The sequence below is a fragment of the Corticium candelabrum genome, chromosome 5 (assembly GCF_963422355.1).
Source record: "Corticium candelabrum chromosome 5, ooCorCand1.1, whole genome shotgun sequence".
Lineage (NCBI taxonomy): Eukaryota > Metazoa > Porifera > Homoscleromorpha > Homosclerophorida > Plakinidae > Corticium > Corticium candelabrum.
Genome location: NC_085089.1, coordinates 7512926 through 7529051, shown reverse-complemented (window position 1 = coordinate 7529051; position 16126 = coordinate 7512926). Strand labels below are relative to the sequence as shown.

General features: G+C 41.2%; 5 protein-coding genes across 17 annotated transcripts in view; 3 read left to right on the top strand and 2 right to left on the bottom strand.

The window, feature by feature from the left end:
• The window catches only part of LOC134180328 (collagen alpha-1(XXIV) chain-like), a 5584-nt gene extending 4034 nt beyond the window's left edge, over positions 1-1550 (top strand). For all 3 annotated transcript variants that reach the window (XM_062647463.1, XM_062647462.1, XM_062647461.1), the window contains 3 exons: positions 587-720; positions 776-878; positions 938-1550. In XM_062647463.1, the coding sequence (XP_062503447.1) occupies positions 587-720; positions 776-878; positions 938-1462 (762 nt within the window). In that variant the 3' untranslated portion in view covers positions 1463-1550. The remainder of the gene's footprint in view (positions 1-586; positions 721-775; positions 879-937) is intronic.
• A 272-nt stretch (positions 1551-1822) lies between these two features.
• Positions 1823-11324, top strand: LOC134180452 (inner ear-specific collagen-like). Of its 7 annotated transcripts, none has more exons than XM_062647605.1 (8): positions 1823-2005; positions 3864-3950; positions 4046-4201; positions 4298-4370; positions 4452-4592; positions 4656-4736; positions 5674-5772; positions 10403-10441. In XM_062647605.1, exons 1-5 carry the CDS (start codon positions 1946-1948, stop codon positions 4544-4546), a joined length of 471 nt encoding a protein of 156 aa, XP_062503589.1. In that variant the 5' UTR covers positions 1823-1945; the 3' UTR covers positions 4547-4592; positions 4656-4736; positions 5674-5772; positions 10403-10441. The 7 variants fall into 7 exon arrangements, with proteins under 7 accessions (XP_062503589.1, XP_062503587.1, XP_062503591.1 ...); XM_062647603.1 differs by having other exon boundaries at positions 4298-4378; XM_062647607.1 differs by having other exon boundaries at positions 3596-3950; positions 4298-4378.
• On the bottom strand, positions 6087-7346 carry LOC134180330 (uncharacterized). The gene has a single exon (XM_062647465.1). It carries the CDS (start codon positions 6764-6766, stop codon positions 6239-6241), a length of 528 nt encoding a protein of 175 aa, XP_062503449.1. The 5' UTR covers positions 6767-7346; the 3' UTR covers positions 6087-6238.
• On the bottom strand, positions 9375-10085 carry LOC134179679 (uncharacterized). The gene has a single exon (XM_062646613.1). It carries the CDS (start codon positions 10083-10085, stop codon positions 9375-9377), a length of 711 nt encoding a protein of 236 aa, XP_062502597.1.
• Positions 11325-11737: 413 nt separating the features above from the next.
• LOC134180309 (collagen alpha-2(XI) chain-like) lies at positions 11738-16120 on the top strand. Of its 5 annotated transcripts, none has more exons than XM_062647436.1 (11): positions 11738-11835; positions 11898-12063; positions 13459-13794; positions 13890-14021; positions 14158-14211; positions 14289-14411; positions 14489-14560; positions 14653-14751; positions 15017-15138; positions 15199-15283; positions 15343-16120. In XM_062647436.1, the coding sequence occupies exons 3-11, from the start codon at positions 13726-13728 to the stop codon at positions 15871-15873; spliced, it is 1287 nt and encodes a 428-aa protein (XP_062503420.1). In that variant the 5' UTR covers positions 11738-11835; positions 11898-12063; positions 13459-13725; the 3' UTR covers positions 15874-16120. The 5 variants fall into 5 exon arrangements, with proteins under 5 accessions (XP_062503420.1, XP_062503423.1, XP_062503424.1 ...); XM_062647439.1 differs by having other exon boundaries at positions 11747-11855; positions 11922-12063; XM_062647440.1 differs by lacking the exon at positions 11738-11835 and having other exon boundaries at positions 11862-12063; positions 13708-13794.
• The last annotated feature ends 6 nt before the right edge of the window (positions 16121-16126 follow it).

Here is a 16126-nt window from a genome sequence, read left to right as displayed (position 1 = left end):
GAAATGTAGAAACACAGGATTTCCTGGCAACATGATTTCATCTTTATCAATTAATTAAAGTCAATGGCAGTTCAAATTCAAAGTTGTGAATATGGCTACTTGCTTGTTTACTTTCAACTCATTTTACTCTAGTACAACTTTAGTAGCTGTCTATAGCTATTAAGCAAATTTGCTAGTAACTACATCTGTATGTTCTGCAGCAGTAATAAGGCTGACATTCATACATAATTTTTCATCTAGGGTTGTAGGTAAAGCAGTACGTATTACACTAATAGCAGCAATTACTCTTTAGCAGTAGACAAATAGTTTAACAGCAAACATTTCAACACCAAACAATTATTAGTCAAAACGAATATGTCTTGCATTGGAATTACACATTTGAATTGCAACAAGTTTGACACTGACAGCTCTAATATCTAGTAGTATCCCTAAGTAATGGATAATATAGTAATACAAATATGCCATATAGATTGATTAATTTAAACTTACAGTTTACTTTGTTTTATTTAATTGAAATTGAATCAAGTGAAAAAGTCAGATTTAATTGATACTTTACTGTATCACAAGTTTATATTGGACTCATTAGGTTCCCAGGGTGTCTGTTGGTGATGAAGCTGGTACATGCAACATGAGCACATTAGGTTATTTGTTCTACCACAATACTAATAAATCTCTGCTGTTTTGTGATTCTGAGCATTGGGTTAAGATCATCAGTCTGATGTAAGCTGCTGTTAGTGAATTCAAGGTTTAACATGTAAATTATTGTTTTTATTAGATCATGGAAATCATACGAATCTTGTTCTGCTGTTGAATATAAGATCAACTCTATTCAGTTTATGCAGAAAGTCAATTCTCGTTCACCTGTAAAGGTATTAAAGGTATCCATGTTTGTAGTTATCACACTTTGTTATTTGTTGACTAAGAAATATTTGTGTAGGTTTATTGTGATTATTCTGTGATCTCTAGTGGGTGTGCACTTGTGTGGAAACACTCATATTTTCAAGTTGGAAATCCAACTGATGACATGCGTACTTTCAGTTCAGTCGATCGTCCATGTACTGATCTGTCTGATGGTTGGTGTAATGTGGGTAACAAGGATAATGTTGCTGGTAATGTTCAATTGACAGTTGCTTATCACGAAGGAGAAGTTGTGTATGCATATCGTGGTGATCGTAATTCTGAACTGGGAAAGTCATGGCATGGAGCAATACTCAACAATCCAGTCAAAATTACAGATCATTGCACAAATGGAAATGGGATTCCTCCAGAGCCAAGTATTCGTTCAGATGGAATACTGGGATTGACATTTGACAAATGGAATCTTGGTGTATACATTGACAACTGTGATACAGATGCATACAAGAGAATGTCTGACTGTCGCTGGGTGAATTGTCGATTACCTTCATCTATCTCAACCAAAACACATCATGTGCAAATGACAGTTGCTATATTTCTTTGTTGACTTTGCACACAGCACTGCATATGGAATAGTTGCATGTTGATCTTGTTTGCATTGTATGAAATGTAACATCTAGTATTGTGAACCTTGGGCTTGCAGGACTTTACATCATTGGCTTTTGTTGTGTTTCTGATTTCCAACCATAAAAGTTTATTACATGCAAAATTGCAAAACAAATTGTTTTGTATTGCGTTGCAGCTTATATCGTAATAGTAATAGAATATTTGATATCTATTTTATTTAGGCAAATATGAATAATTGACTAGAGTATGTGGTGAGGACAAACTATAATTTGTTAGGAATGTAAGTATAATTTGGTTACACAGAGCATGCGCATGCGGTTAGGCAAACGTGAGACAATGAGTTACGACGGGTATTTGGCAGAGAAGATAGCGGCGGTCTGAGTCAGTGCCAAACTTCAAGACTTTCTAATGTCACGTGACCCACATGTCGACCGTCTACTAGGCATACGTTGTGTGACGGCAAATGTTCATGAGTCTTGCCACTGGAAAATGCTTGCTGGTTCATCATGAGTTCGTCATTTGTGTGAGCTACTGCATACACTGAAGTAGAACAGAGTGGTAGGTCTACAAGATAAAATTATTTATCTACACTAAATTTCTAGATCAAATCAAGAACAGATTTCTCAACCAAGTTTTACTTATTTTTTATGATTATATGTGTTGAAGTTGAAGTGGTGTGTGTGTGTGTGTGTGTGTGTGTGTGTGTGTGTGTGTGTGTGTGTGTGTGTGTGTGTGTGTGTGTGTGTGTGTGTGTGTGTGTGTGTGTGTGTGTGGTGTGGTGGGTGTGTACCCCAGATGTAGATGGTGGTCACAGCTTTTAATATGCACGTGAGCTCTGTGGTTTCCAGCTTATTTTGAAGAACGACAGCGGCTACAGTGATTTGTGAGTTGTGATCAATCTATGCAGGAGTTACTTCTCGTAGCTCAACCATCAGTTTATCAACACAGTCCTGTGTCTGGCCGTTAGAGTAGGTCCTATACCATTCGAAATATCTTGTTGGAAACACAACGGAAAGACTACCCTATAACCTGTGAATCTCGACGTCTACTGGTCGTCTTGTTTTTAATTAATGGTCCATCAGTGGGTACTCGTCTTTCGCTAGAGTGAGCATGAGGACTGGACATTTGAGCATTCACTATATAATCCCATCTTGTCCAACTCTCCTGTAACGATGTCTCAACCGGTTGTCAATGTTTGCATTTTGAACTCACAGCAATGTTCCAAAAGTTAGGCCACAATCTCTGAGATGCTTTTTGTGTACCAGTCATGAGTACATGTTGATCTAAAGCTGGACTTGCTTTTCTTGTGCAAGCTCATCAACATCAAGATCAGACAACCTAACAGTTTCTTTTTCGTCTATTTATGTAACACATTGTTCAGGAGTTGTTAGCTCGTAACTGAGTAGCATAGAAGAAAGAAAGGAAGGTGTGGTGGTGGTGGTGGTGGTGGTGGTGGTGGTGGTGGTGGTGGTGTGTGTGTGTGTGTGTGTGTGTGTGTGTGTGTGTGTGTGTGTGTGTGTGTGTGTGTGTGTGTGTGTGTGTGTGTGTGTGTGTGTGTGTGTGTGTGTAAGTGCACGCATGCACATGCACGTGCCTAAGAATGTGCACTTGCACATTGAGATTGTAGAGCTAGTTGAAGTTCTACAGAAGACTATTGCATAATATTTGACACCAGCAAGTCATTAAGACTATTAAAACTGCATGGACGGTAAGGATTTAGTTGGGCTAATGTTAAATCTAGAGAACGTTACCTACACTCTTCATGCCATCACAAACTGACAAACATCAATGTGATCACTGAGCTTACAATGACTGAAAGCTGAAATGTATTTCTTTGTGATTATTTTTAGCTACATTTCAAATATTAATGGTGTAGGCTATTAAAACTGAACAACCAGTGATTGTCTTACTTGTGGTGGTTTGGACGTTTATATATTTATATCAATTAATTATCTTCAACAATGACACTTGTAAAGTGTGACTTTGATATTTAATTTTGATTTAATATTTGAACTTTGAGCAAATGCTAAATACTGGAAATTGGTGTGGTGAGTCTAATAATTATGTAAACAATCAGATATTAGCTGTATGTTTTAATGGGTAACTTTGGTAGACACGAGTTTAATTGTTGGGTGTGTAATGCATACTATTGTATTACGTACTGGCAATGATGTCATGTGTGGAGCATGTGAAGGTACATGTGTGTTTCACGTGGATGGAAGCTGTTGTGGTAATTCAGTTGATGCTCATCTTGCATTGTGATTTGTCGATTACTAATTGAGACTGCGAACTTCCTGAACATTTCTGTGTAATCTCGTTCTCACTGGTTGTGGGTGTCAGTCTATTGTATTGAAGTAACAACAGGTTACTGCGCATTTCAGCTCTTTGTTCTCTACAAGATGGCAGCACATTTTGTTGTGGAAATTGTGCTGTTATTTTCATGGCTTCAAGTGATCTTTTGTGTTGAGGTAGCATCCAAAACTTCTCTAGCAAATAGTTTGATTGAAAAGTGCAGTCAAACACAAGAGTAATTGCTGCTAAAAGTTTTTGTTGTATATTTTAGAAATCATCAGCATTCTCTTGTGATCCAGCTGTTGTTACTGGTCCTCGAGGTCTTCCTGGTCCTGTGGGTCAGAGAGGCATGCCTGGGGTACCAGGAACACAAGGCTTGTCAGGCTTACAAGGTTTACCAGGAGCATTTGGAAAGACTGGAGATCCAGTGAGTTTATGTGAATTAAATAAAGTCTGTAAAGTAGAGCAGCAGATGGTTGTTTGTGGTGTTGACAGATTTGATCTAATGTAAAATGTATTGTAGGGTCCTGTCGGTGTACAAGGTCTTCCTGGTCGTGTTGGCCCAGCAGGTCAGAAGGGGTCAATTGGATTGCAAGGTGAGAAGGTGAGATGATAATTTACTTAATTTTTTAGTTATACTGTATTTAGACAAACTCAATTTAAATGTTTTGTGTTAGGGTGTGTCTGGAGTGAGAGGCAAGGCTGGACCAAAAGGAGAAAAAGGCAACATTGGATTACGAGGTTTTGTTGGATTGAAAGGAGAACGAGGTGACATAGGACAAAGAGGTGAAAATGGAGTAAAAGGAGAAGTTGGTCATGTAAGAAGACATGATGTTGATAATATTTGTTGATTGATATTGAGTAATGAATTTTATTTGCAGAGAGGAGATTAAGGTATTGAAGGTCCAGTGGGTCCAAGAGGTTTACAAGGAGTTAGAGGATTCCCTGGATACAAAGGAGAGGTAAGTTTAGTTTACTGTTTATTACCAGAGGCCCAGATATCTGGGGTTAAAGGTATTTAAGTCGTCTGATGTGCGACTGTATTTATACTCGATCAGCGTAGATGCAAATGAAACTATTCCAACCAATAGACGAGAAGTGGTGTCATCATAAGCCTCCACCTCTTTTTGTTTGGTAGATGGTAACAAGAACCGGCCATCCGCCGTCTATCCTGTACATGGTGTTTAGTCCTTTGCTTTACATAAGAGTTTAGCACATAGAAACAACGTCTATAGTCTACATTTGCATGTGCTTGTTTTTCCTACCAACAACCAGGCGTCTAGAGAGCGAATGTACCGGATTCAGTCACCATGCGGTACGTGTAGCTGTACCCAACTTGTAACATTTGCTTGTTCCACAGTGTTTCTTCATAGTGATTCTGCAGTCTGACAGCCTGACTTTTTGGTGTGTGTTGCTGAGCAGCCGCGGTTTTGCTGCAAAAATCACTATAGTGTCGTCTTCAACAGAAATTTGGTGCTCCATGGGAATTTGCAAAGGGGAACATGCATTGTTGATGACGGCGGGTCTGTTTGTCGGATGACGCAACTGACTTGTAAGTATACAAGTCTGGAGACGCTTTGCACCTTTGTTTAGCTAAACGAATGCATTGGAAACCTTAGCTGAGACGAGTGGGTTGAGCTAAAACCTCAGTATTCAAAACATTATCAGGTGACAGGATATATGATTACATACACTGGCCGAGGGTTTAGCACTGTAATGTGCTTCTCTACTCATTAATGTTTGTATTGCTGTTGTTTGGAACTGAAAGCAGGGGGGATTTGTGGGCGAGTGAATGTGGATGGATAGTTTTACTTGAGAGAAAGTCTTGTTTCTTGAAATGGCAAAATTGCAAGTAATATCCAATAGAAATACTTATTTTAGTATTTGTTTGTGTTTTAGAAAGGTTCACAAGGTTTGCAAGGCATTCCTGGATTAACTCCACTTTCTGAAATAAAGAAACTTGAACGTTTGGTGACAAAATTATACAATGAACTGAAGGTATGTTTTGTTTGCATAAAGCAAATGTGTATGAACTGTCTAGTACAATCTGTTGTCTAATGTATGTCTAATTACCAGAATTGTAGGTCATATGTAACTTGCATGTGATTATGTTTTCTAGCGTGAATGCTAGTGAATGTCTATTAGATGTATAGCAGTGAGAATGTGTGCAGTAAACATGTTGTGAGTTGATAGATACTATATCACTATACTTTCTCTTGACAAATGCCATTGGTGTTTGGGACTGTGGGCAGCAAATATAGAAATATAAGATAAATTTTATTTTAATACAATTGAATTGCAGTAAGGCCAGCACTGATAGTGATAATATTGTAGCAAAAGGCCAACTACTTGACACAACGATAAAACACAACTGCCCAAAGCCGGTAAAAAATGACACAAAGTCATGAGGTTCGCAACACACTAGCTAATTAGTGAGGTGTACAAATTATACGACTTCCGTCCGCTACACCACTTCCCCCAGAACCGAGATGTAACGCAGTGGGACCTTAACTTGACGACCTGAACAGGTGCTCTGCGGTTGAATGCCGTTAGAGGTTTTGTTTCGAGGTACATAATCAGGCGAAGATGGTGGATGCTTAGGCGGTCGTCCACGACGTCTGGGCTCAGCTACTTTGACGGGATGTTCCAGGTCCATGTGAGCTGGCGTGAGTCGGTCTACTGTGATTATTTCGCTCTTGCCTCCAATGTCTACTTGGAAGGTTTTGGGGCCAGGATGTATGACTTTGAAAGGGCCTTCATAGGGCAGTTGGAGAGGAGTGCGATGAGCGTCACGACGAATGAAAACAAACTTGGCCTGCAGCAGATTGTGGGGAACAGACGTAGCTGCGGTGCCTTGCTGAGATGTCGGAACTGGGATGAGTGAGCGTACTTGGTCGCGCAGTTGACGGAGATGTAAACTGGTGTCAGAGAGTGTGTCAGCAAAGCCAGGGATAAATTCTCCAGGCACTGTAAGAGTGGAGCCATACACCATTTTCGCTGAGGAACACCCCAAGTCTTCTTTAGGCGCTGTTCTAATTCCCAGAAGTACCCAAGGTAGCTCCCGCACCCAGTTGGGGCCAGTGAGGCGTGCTCGCAAGGCAGACTTCAAGTGGCGATGAAACCTTTGTACCAGGCCGTTCGACTGAGGGTGGTAGGCTGTTGTATGGTGAAGTTGTGTACCTAGCAACCGAGAAATAGATGTCCAAAGTTGTGAAGTGAACTGCGGCCCTCTGTCAGATGATATGCCAAGTGGTACGCCAAAACGAGCAATCCAGTGGAAGACTAGAGCTTGAGCGCAATTGGCGGAGTTGGTATTATTCAGAGGAATCGCTTCAGGCCAACGAGAGAAACGATCGATACAAGTAAGTAGGTGAGTAAAACCATTGGAAGGTGGAAGTGGTCCTACAAGGTCCACATGGATGTGGTCGAACTGACGATGTGGGACACTGAACTACTCCAGACGGGCCCTGATGTGTGCTTGGACCTTGGAAGACTGGCAAGCAATTCACTGCTTGGCCCAGGTTCCTATCTGCTTTTGCAAGCCATTCCATACAAATTTGTTGGCTACAAGTTTTCTTGTAGTGCGCACAGAAGGGTGTGATAGACCATGGATCAGGTCAAAAACTTGGCGTCTCCAACTGGCAGGTACGATCGGTCTAGGCTGGCCGGTTGACATATCACACAGCAGTGTAACACCCTGGGTTCCAAAAGGAATATCCTCTACTTGTAGACTCGACAACGTTGCTGTGCGATAGGCCTGTACTTCAGTATCTTGTTGTTGGGCTGTTGCCATGGCACCGTACTCAATTCCCAGTTGTACGTCCGCGATGGTGGCTCTCGACGTGTCTGCTACAGGATTGTCTTTCCCTTGTACATGTCGGATGTCAGTCGTGAATTCAGAAATGTATGAAAGTTGACGTTGCTGGCAGTTTGACCAAGGGTCTGACACTTTTGACATACAGAAAGTGAGGGGTTTGTGATCGGTGAAGGCAATAAATTGTCGACCCTCTAGGAAGTAGCGAAAATGCCGTATTCCCAAGTATAGAGCGAGCAGTTCACGATCAAGAGCACTGTACTTCTTTTCAGGTGGTCTTAGTTTCTTGCTGAAGAAAGCTAGGGGTATCCAGACACCGTCTACAAACTGTTGAAGAACAGCCCCTACTGCCAGGTCTGAAGCGTCAGTGGTGAGTGAAATCTGTGCATCCTGATGCGGGTGTGAAAGTAGAGTTGCGTCTGCCAAAGCTTTCTTAGTGTCGTGGAAAGCTTTCACCATGGTCTCATCCCAGGTCAGCGTCTTCAGTTTTCCTGATAATGCCTCAAACAGTGGTAACATTGTATGAGCTGCGGCTGGAATGAACCTGCGGTAGAAATTGACCATACCCACAAATTCTTGCAGGCCCTTGACTGTGGTTGGTTGGCCGAGTTGGGTGATGGCGTCTACTTTTTCAGGAAGTGGCATGATACCAGCACGAGTAATGCGATGGCCTAAGAAGTCCAGACTGTTACGTCCAAATTGACATTTGGAAACGTTGATCACCAGGCCGTGTTCTTGGAGTCTCTGGAACAGCAAGCAAAGGTGTTGCTTGTGAGTCTCAATGTCCTTACTGGCCACCAAGATGTCATCGATGTAGACAAAAACAAACTATAAACCGTAATAGACAGTGTCCATCAGGCGTTGGAAAGCTTGAGCAGCGTTCTTCAGACCAAACGGCATTCTGAGAAATTCAAAAAGTCCAAACGGAGTGATGATAGCAGTTTTGGGAATGTCTTCAGTAGCCACAGGAATCTGGTGATAGCCTCGAACAAGGTCGACTTTAGAAAATACATTCATACCCTCGAGGTGAGAAGAGAAATCCTGCACGTGAGGCACTGGATATCTATCTGAAACAGTAGCTTCATTGAGGCGCCTGTAGTCTCCACAGGGGCGCCAACCTCCTGAAGATTTTGGCACCATGTGCAATGGTGATGCCCAAGGACTGGACGATCTGCATATGATGCCCATGGATTCCATACTGCAGAATTCCGCCTTAGCAGCTGCTAGTTTATCTGGAGGCAGGCGACGGGCACGAGCATGAACTGGTGGACCTTTGGTAGTGATGAAATGCTCCACACCATGCTTGGTAGGTTGTTGGACAAAGTTAGGTGTCGTGATTGCTGGAAAGTCCGCCAGCAATATGTCATACTTGTCGGTAGAAGTTGAAATTGCATCAAGGTGAGGCGCAGGAGTTTTGGTCGAGGTCTGCATAAGTGGAGCAGAGTGGAAAGTTGCTGCATCCACAAGACGTTTCCATTCATATCAACTAGTAGAGAGTTGGAGCGCAAGAAATCAGCTCCTAGCAGAGGACGAGTCACATCGGCGACTATAAACGACCACTGATATCTGTTTGAAGCAAAATGAAAAGAGAGTTTGCGAGTTCCATACGTCCTGATTGAGCTACCGTTGGCTGCCAGTAGCGGTGGTCCTGGTTGCCTCGTACGCGTGTCCAATCCAGTAGCAGGAAGAACACTGACTTCTGCTTCAGTGTCGATGAGAAACTGCCTCTTGGAAACTGAGTCACGTAGGAAGAGAAGGCCACGATTATGGCCGGTCGCCTCGGCCACTAGCGACCGACCTTGTCGTTTCCCGACCAGTTGCATGGTTGCTTGCATTGTCGAGCTGCCTCGCCGAAGATGCGATGGTAATAACACAAACGGTTAGAATCCGGGGTGTCGAAACCAGAAGTCCCGGACGTTGTCTGCTTCTGTCTTGTCCCTGACGTTGTCTGCTTTTGTCTCGTGGCAAGTGGTCTACGCTGTACGGCGCTCGCTGTAAATGGCTCCATATCGCGGCTTGACCAGAGAGCGTCGACCCGTCTTGCTAGTGCGCGGTGGTCTTCAATCTTTCCATCCACCAGCTGGATGCGAATGTCCTCGGGCAGACGCTCTAGAAAAAGTTGCTCAAAGAGTAGACACGGAGTGTGGTCGCCGAGGAGCGCTAGCATCTCGTCCATCAGCGCAGAGGGTTTTGAGTCGCCTAGTAGGCGAAAGTGGAGCAAACGAGAAGCCCTCTCGTGTTTGCTTAAGCCGAATGTGTCAATTAGTCGGTCCTTTAGTGCTTTGTATTTGTCCTCATTTGGAGGGCGGCGAATGAGATCTAGAACCCTCGTTGCTGTCTCCTGGTCTAAGGCCGCAAGGACGTAGAAATACTTCATCTCGTCGGCTGTCACCCTGTGGAGTTCAAACTGAGCTTCGGCTTGTACAAACCAAACCTCCGACTGGGAAGTCCAGAAAGTTGGCAGCTTGAGCAACATCGCATGTTCTTCGTGTGCCATGAAACAACGTTCCTGGCTTCAGGGTCACCAATGTAGCAAAAGGCTAACTACTTGACACAACGAGAAAACACAACTGCCCAAAGCCGGTAAAAAATGACACAAAAGTCACGAGGTTCACAACACACTAGCTAATTAGTGAGGTGTACAAATTATACGGCTTCTGTCCGCTACAATATAATGTTTTAACAAAGATAATAGACATAATACAAACTATGCCATACAATTGATAAATTTAAATTTAATGTTTTATTTTGTTTTAATTTAAACAAAAAGACAAATTTAACTATCTGTATCACAAGTTGTGTTGCACTCATTAGGTTCCCAGGGTTCCAGTTGGTGATGAAGCTGATACATGCAACATGAGCACATTAGGTTATTTGTTCTACCACAGTACTAATAGATCTTTGCTGTTTTGTGATTCTGAGCAGTGGGTTGAGATGTAAGTTGCTTTTATTGAATTCAAGGTTTAACACGTAAATTATTGTTTCTATTAGATGGTGGAAATCATACAAATCTTGTTCTGCAGTTGAACATAAGATCGACTCTGTTCAGTTTGTGCATAACGTCAATTCTCGTTCACTTGTAAAGGTATCCATGTTGGTAGTTATCACACTTTGTTATTTGCTGACTAAGAAATATTTGTTTAGGTTTATTGTGATTATTCTGTGATCTCTAGTGGGTGTGCACTTGTGTGGAAACACTCATATTTTCAAGTTGGAAATCCAACTGATGACATGCGTACTTTCAGTTCAGTCGATCGTCCATGTACTGATCTGTCTGATGGTTGGTGTAATGTGGGTAACAAAGATAATGTTCCTGGTAATGTTCAATTGACAGTTGCTTATCACGAAGGAGAAGTTGTGTATGCATATCGTGGTGATCGTAATTCTGAACTGGGAAAGTCATGGCGTGGAGCAATACTCAACAATCCAGTCAAAATTACAGATCATTGCGATCAAGGAAATGGGATTGTTTCATCTGGAATACCGGGATTGACATTTGACAAACAGAATCCTGGTGTATACACTGGTAACTGTGATACAGATACATACAAGAGTATGGGAGAATGTCATTGGGCAAATTGTCAGTTACCTTCATCTATCTCATCCAAAACATATTATGTACAAATGACAGTTGCTATATTTCTTTGTTGACTTTGCACACAGCACTTTATGGGATAGTTGCATGTTGATCTTGTTTGCATTGTATGAAATGAAATGTAACATCTAGTATTGTGAACCTTGGTCTTCCTTTTCAGGACTTCACAGCATCATTTGCTTTTGTTGTGTTTCTGATTTCCAACCATAAAAGTTTATTACATGCAAAATTGCAATAACAAATTGTTTTTGTATTGCTTTGTAGCTTACATGGTAAATGGTAATAGAATACTTGATATCTATTTTATTTGGGCAAGTATGAATAATTGAATAAAGTATGTAGTGAGGACAAATTAAAGTTTGTTAGGCATCTAAGTTTAATTTTGTAAGATTGCAACTGAACTTTGACCAACTGACAACAGCTTCCTTCTCTAGCAGTTGATAATCAGCTTCTTCCGATTTTGCTCTTTTAATAATCCATTCAAATTTAAGTTCTATTTCAATACAATCTATTTGAGTGAGACGGTATCCGCACAGAGCATGCGCATACGCTTAGACAAACATGCGTATGACTGGTTACTTGTGACAGAGAAGATAGAGGCAGTCGGTGCCAAGCTTCAGTACTTGCCAGACTTTCTAATGTCACGTAACACGTATGTGGACCAGATGCTGAGTATGCGTGTGTTGTCTGACCAGGCGGCCAATGAATGTGTAGGTTTATCCGGGTCTTGGCCTTTAGATGGTTGCCACTGGAAAATGCTTGCTAGTTGAGTTTGTCGTTTGTGCAAGCTACTGCTTACGCTGAAGTAGAGCAGAGTGGTTAGGCTTGCCGAGGATTGACAATCCGGGGAACGACGAGGCGGAGTGAGACTGCGAGTCTGGTAGGTCTACAGTACAAGATAGAATTATTTATCTAAATTTCTATTTGATCAAATCAAGAACAGATTTCTCAACGTAATTAATTATTCAGTTTACTTATTTTGTTGTATGATTATGAAGTTAGAAATGTGTGTGTGTGTGTGTGTGTGTGTGTGTGTGTGTGTGTGTGTGTGTGTGTGTGTGTGTGTGTGTGTGTGTGTGTGTGTGTGTGTGTGTGTGTGTGTAAGTGCATGCATCCCTATGCACATTAGCCTCGCTCCAGATACAGTGTTTATTGCAGCCTCGGATGTGCTTCCATCACCACTACGTCTGGTCCAGTATCGCCTCATGCGGTCATTGTTAATGATGTCCATAGGGACATTTTTAGTGTCAGTTACAAGTGTACTTTGTCGGCAAAGTAGATTACAGGAAACGACCGTCTTTGCTAAGTAGCGTGCAGTACGTAGGCAGCAGTCCAATGCATTGCAGTAGAGGCATATGACGCATTGCAGCTTCAACTGAGAACCTGTGTACGCATTCAAAGGCGTATGATGCACTGCAAGTGCCATTTCTGATCTGCCATTTCACCGCTATGCTCTCTAACGTAGCTGCAATCTCTTACTAACGCTTGACAGAGGCCTAAAATTGCAATATCGGCAAGTACAGAGGCTAGAACAACGTCAAAGTCCAATTGAAAGCTCAGTTCCTAGCTAATAACATTAGTATGACATGCGCTGAAGAATTTGATTACATACTTACTTCCGCCCAGAAAGGCTGTAGCAGACCAGATGTAGTGGTGATGGAAGCGCATCCGAGGCTGCAATCCACACTGCGTCTGGGGCGAGGCTACATGCACGTGCCTAAGAATGTGCACTTGAACATTGAGGTTTTAGAGATACTGTAGCTGAAGTTCTACAGAAGACTATTACGTACATAATATTTGACAGCAGCAAGTCTATTAAGACTGCATGGACAGCCATCACAAACTGACAAACATCAATGTGATCACGGAGCCTACAATGACTGAAAGCTGAAATGTATTTCTTTGTGATTATTTTTAGCTACACTTCAAATATTAATGGTGTAGGCTATTAAAACTGAACAACCAGTGATTGTCTTGCTTGCGGTGGTTTGGACGTTTATATATTTATATCAATTAATTATCTTATAAACGTTTTGTTGTTGGAGCAACAAAGACTAGAGGTTGATCATCAGTTGGTGCACACCTTTTGTGTTGATATCAACAATGACACTTGTGAAGTGTGACTTTGATATTTAATTTTGATTTAATATTTGAACTTTGAGCAAATGCTAAATACTGGAATGTTGGTGTGGTGAGTCTAATAATTATGTAAACAATCAGATATTAGCTATATGTTTTAATGGGTAACTTTGGTAGACAAGAGTTTGATTGTTAGGTGTGTAATGCATACTATTGTATTACGTACTATCATTGATGTCATGTGTGGAGCATGTGAAGGTACATGTGTGTTTCACGTGGATGGAAGCTGTTGTGGTAATTCAGTTGATGCTCATCTTGCATTGTCATTTGTCGATTACTAATTGAGACTGCGAACTTCCTTAACTTTTCTGTGTAATCTCGTTCTCACTGGTTGTGGGTGTCAGTCTATTGTATTGAAGTAACAACAGGTTACTGCGCATTGCAGCTCTTTGTTCTCTACAAGATGGCAGCACATTTTGTTGTGGAAATTGTGCTGTTATTTTCATGGCTTCAAGTGATCTTTTGTGTAGAGGTAGCATCCAAACTTCTCTAGCAAATAGTTTGATTGAAAAGTGACCTCAACACTCAAGAGTAATTGTTTGCTAAGCGTTTTCTGTTGGATATTAGAAAGCATTGCCATATCAATCAGTTCTTACTGGTCCTCGAGGTCCCCCTGGTCCAGTTGGTCAGAGAGGCTTACCCGGACCACCAGGAAGGATGAGGGGCTTACCCGGACAACCAGGAAGGATGGGAGATCCAGTGAGTTTAGATGTATTAAATGGAGTCTTAGAATAAACTGTTTGTTTGTAAATTGTACTTTGTCGTGTAACTGTAAAGCAGCAGGATGGCTGTTTTGTGTTGTAGAAAGATTGTGTCAAATGTAAATTTGTTGCAGGGTCCTGTCGGCCGACCAGGACAGAATGGGTCAATTGGGCTGCCAGGTGAAAAGGTGAGACAACAATGTTATAAATTTTAGAGATTGTACATGCATTTAGACAAACTCATCTTGATGTGTTTGGAATGAAGGGCAAGACTGGACGAAAGGGAGAAAAAGGCATCATTGGAGTGCAAGGTCCTGTTGGATTGAAAGGAGAACGAGGTGACGTAGGAGCAAAAGGCGAAAAAGGAGTAACAGGAGAAGTTGGTCGTGTAAGAAGACATAGTGTTGATAGCATCATTATGTAGTGATTGATTGAGTATTGAATAAGATCGAATTTTATTTGCAGAAAGGAGATCAAGGTATTCAAGGTCCAGTGAGTCCAAGAGGTTTACAAGGAGTCAGAGGATACAAAGGAGAGGTAGGTTTAAGTTTCTACGTATTGATTAAATACCAAAGTTGCAAGATAATATCCAATAGACATACTTATTACCATATTTGTTTGTGTTTTAGAAAGGTTCACAAGGTTTGCAAGGCATTCCTGGATTAACTCCACTTTCTGAAGTAAAGAGGCTTGAAAGTTTGGTGACAAAATTATACAATGAACTGAAGGTCTGTACATGTATAATACAATCTGTTGTCTAATGCATTTGTAGGTACATCACATGTAACTTGTGCAAATGTTTAGCATTAGCAGAAATGCTTTCATAATACACCATGTTTTCATAATAACGTATGTTTTGGGTGAATTAATGGATAATATACAAACCATACTTCGAAATTTACATTTTACTTCGTTTTATTGTGAATTTAGACAAGACATATTTTATGATAATTAAGGTTTACTGTATCACAAATATTGTGTTGCACTCATTAGGTTCCCAGGGTTCCAGTTGGTGATGAAGCTGGTACATGCAACATGAGCACATCAGGTTATTTGTTCTACCACAATTCTAAGAAATCTTTGCTGTTTTGTGATTCTGAGAAGTGGGTTGAGATGTAAGTTGCTTTTATTGAATTCAACTTTTAATACGTGAATTGAATTATTGTTTCTGTTAGGTGGAAACCATACATATCTTGTTCTGTAATTAAGATCACCTCTATTCAGTTTGTACAGAGAGTCAAGTCTCTCCCACCTGTAAAGGTATCCATGTTGGTAGTTATCACACTTTGTTATTTGCTGACTAAGAAATATTTGTGTAGGTTTATTGTGATTATTCTGTGATCTCTAGTGGGTGTGCACTTGTGTGGAAACACTCATATTTTCAAGTTGGAAATCCAACTGATGACATGCGTACTTTCAGTTCAGTCGATCGTCCATGTACTGATCTGTCTGATGGTTGGTGTAATGTGGGTAACAAGGATAATGTTCCTGGTAATGTTCAATTGACAGTTGCTTATCACGAAGGACGAGTTGTGTATGCATATCGTGGTGATCGTAATTCTGAAGTGGGAAAGTCATGGCGTGGAGCAATACTCAACAATCCAGTCAAACTTACAGATCATTGCACAAATGGAAATGGGATTCCTCCAGAGCCAAGTATTGATTCATCTGGAATACCGGGATTGACATTTGACAAACGGAGGCCTGGCGTATTCAAGGTTAACTGTGATACAGATTATTACAAGACTGTGTCTGACTCAGACTGTCGCTGGGAGAATTGTCAGTTACCGTCTTCTTTCTCATTCGAAACAGAGCATGTGCAAATGACAGTTGCTATATTTCTTTGTTGACTTTACACACGGCACTGCATGGGGTAGTTGCATGTTGATCTTGCATGTTTGCATTGTATGAAATGTAACATCTAGTATTGTGAACCTTGGGCTTTCTTGTCAGGACTTCACAGCATCATTGGCTGATTTCCAACCATAAGAGATTAGATTTCCTGTAGCTTTGACGTATCGTAATGGTAATAGTAGAATATTTGATAGCTTTCATTTTATTTGGGCAAGTATAATAAAATTCGAATAAAGTCTATGTAGTGAG

Bases quoted from the DNA above. Each gene is read 5' to 3' on its own strand.
- LOC134180309 (XM_062647436.1), top strand. From the start codon at position 13,726: ATGGCAGCACATTTTGTTGTGGAAATTGTGCTGTTATTTTCATGGCTT. The intron at 14,561-14,652 runs GTAGGTTTAAGT...TTTGTGTTTTAG, and splicing joins TCAGAGGATACAAAGGAGAG to AAAGGTTCACAAGGTTTGCA. The intron at 15,284-15,342 runs GTATCCATGTTG...ATATTTGTGTAG, and splicing joins AGTCTCTCCCACCTGTAAAG to GTTTATTGTGATTATTCTGT.
- LOC134179679 (XM_062646613.1), bottom strand. From the start codon at position 10,085: ATGGCACACGAAGAACATGCGATGTTGCTCAAGCTGCCAACTTTCTGG.
- LOC134180330 (XM_062647465.1), bottom strand. From the start codon at position 6,766: ATGGTGTATGGCTCCACTCTTACAGTGCCTGGAGAATTTATCCCTGGC.
- LOC134180452 (XM_062647601.1), top strand. From the start codon at position 10,445: ATGAGCACATTAGGTTATTTGTTCTACCACAGTACTAATAGATCTTTG. The intron at 10,525-10,579 runs GTAAGTTGCTTT...TGTTTCTATTAG, and splicing joins TCTGAGCAGTGGGTTGAGAT to ATGGTGGAAATCATACAAAT. The intron at 10,674-10,732 runs GTATCCATGTTG...ATATTTGTTTAG, and splicing joins ATTCTCGTTCACTTGTAAAG to GTTTATTGTGATTATTCTGT.